The following is a 2,142-nucleotide window of genomic DNA, read 5'->3' as shown; positions in this document are numbered from 1 at the left end:
TGTGCAGTTGCTTTGACACAATCTGTATTGTTAAAAGCGCTATATAAATAAAGGTGACTTGACTTGACTTGAAAAAAGTCCATCATAACCAATCTTTGTTTAGAACTGTTTTTGCCTTGTAAAACGAACATGCAACTTTTTGGTTCACAAGATGTTAATTGATGGACTGGAGTGGTGTGGATTACTTGTGGATTATTGTGATGTTTTATCAGCTGTTCATTCTGACGGCACCCATTCACTGCAGAGCATCCATTGGTGAGCAAGTGATGGAATGACACATTTCTCCAAATCTGATGAAGAAACAAACTCATCTACATCTTGGATGGCCTGAGGGTGAGTACGTTTTCAGCAAACATTCATTTTTGTGTGAACTATTCCTATAAAGATGATGGTTATAGCTTCAAAAATATGATGATCAAAGCTAAACATTTATTCTCAGTTCTGTACACTTGCCTGCTCTTACTGTAAACAGATTTCCCATTTGCTATAACCACACACACTGAGAGATGAGTCAAAAATATTGTCTGTGATCATCAATGCTATAGATGCTGTAGAAAATCGCCTGGAATATTGCCTTACTATTTCTGTCCATAGATATACAGGGTTAGAAAGCTCACCTGCACAATGTCTCTCTCCGCGAAGCGACCCCTGGATGATATCCTGACCTCATCTCCATCTAGTTCAATCATCTCTGTCGAATGGAAGAAAATGGCACAGGAAAAACCATCATGTGGTGCTCACATCCGGCAGCTATGAAATGAGTTCAAAGAGCAAATCATGACTGCTGTGAGATAACGAGAACACAGGGAGCTGCATGTAAATGAGGTTTTATCTTCATTAAAGGGAAAGAAAGTATCAACCTTTATACAAACTGCAAGCCCTGAAGAGACCAAGGTTTGCTTTTTAATGTGTAACATAAAAGCACAATTTAATTAAAAAAATGTTCGTGGTCTTGTCAAATAAAACAGAATAAAGTACTATGTTGACATAACCTAAGAGCAGTTAAAGTTGTGAAAGTGAAAGTTAAGGTGCCTACACAATGAAAAAGGTCTATCAGTGAATTAGACAACAGCTACACACAATAGTTTTTGTTGATCTGATCACAAGTGGACATACATTCAACCAAATGCATGTACCGAAAAAATGTAAAAAGCACAATGTTCTCTTACCATTCCTGATTCTTACACAAACCCACAGCATTCGGCATAGTTTTGTAGCTATCAGAGCAGAACCAAAAGCTGCAGCTCTCTGTATTGTTTTCTGCTGTCTCATTTCGCGTTCAAATGTAAATTGCATGAACTTATTTCACAATATTAGATTGAAAGAGCAGAAAAAGCCCATACATACACCCACCCATACACCCTTGCCTCAAAGAAATGAGGAAAGTGGTCAAAAGTGGACAGAAGGGACAGGTTAAAACACCAGGTATGAATGGGAAGGTGTCTACCTCGTCTATTTGTGATCCGATCGACCAAATGCATCTTGATACCAGGTTTAAACAGGGCATAAGTGTCAGAGATCTGGTGCAAAAGAGGGTGGAAACCTTAACTAACTTTATAAGTCGGTTTATGAAAATAAAAAAATGTTAGAATTATTGAAATTTTGGAATTTGGGTCTATAAACAAAAACAATAGCCACGTTTCCATTACCCAAAATTAAAATTGCGCAAATTGAAATTGTGAATTGAAAATACGAATTGAAACACATCAATTTTGAAAAAAACTCCCATACATCGCAAAACAAAAAATTATACTCGCAAGAGGTGGTTTTTCAGGCAATTCGAAAATGGAAAACATCACAAAACTGCAATGGAAACAGTTTTTTTCGCATTTACAGGTCACCTGGCGTATGTAAAAGTCACATGATCATTCTTTAATGTACTATAATCTCCAAGAAACACTTCATATGTGGCCTCTCTCAAGTATAAAGGGCATTTCCTTGCCATTAATGCTTGGATAACCCTTTATTAAAGGGGTCATATAATGTTGCTAAAAAGAACATTATGTTGTGTATTTGGTGTAATGAAATGTGTTTAATGCGGTTTAAGGTTAAAAAAACACATTATTTTCCACATACTGTACATTATTGTTTCTCCTCTATGCCCCGCCTTTCTGAAACGCGTCGATTTTTACAAAGCTCATC

General features: G+C 36.8%; 1 protein-coding gene across 1 annotated transcript in view; it reads right to left on the bottom strand.

The window, feature by feature from the left end:
* The window catches only part of LOC107679956 (copine-8-like), a 60,343-nt gene that overhangs the window by 1,752 nt on the left and 56,449 nt on the right, over window positions 1–2,142 (bottom strand). The window contains exon 19 of the mRNA XM_016475686.1: window positions 618–691. Coding sequence (XP_016331172.1) covers window positions 618–691 — 74 coding nt within the window. The remainder of the gene's footprint in view (window positions 1–617; window positions 692–2,142) is intronic.

Source organism: Sinocyclocheilus anshuiensis, unplaced genomic scaffold (assembly GCF_001515605.1).
Source record: "Sinocyclocheilus anshuiensis isolate Anshui unplaced genomic scaffold, SAMN03320099.WGS_v1.1 scaffold528, whole genome shotgun sequence".
In the NCBI taxonomy this organism is placed as follows: Eukaryota; Metazoa; Chordata; class Actinopteri; order Cypriniformes; family Cyprinidae; genus Sinocyclocheilus; species Sinocyclocheilus anshuiensis.
Note: the sequence above shows the minus strand (reverse complement) of the source record. Positions and strands in the feature narration are given on the sequence as shown.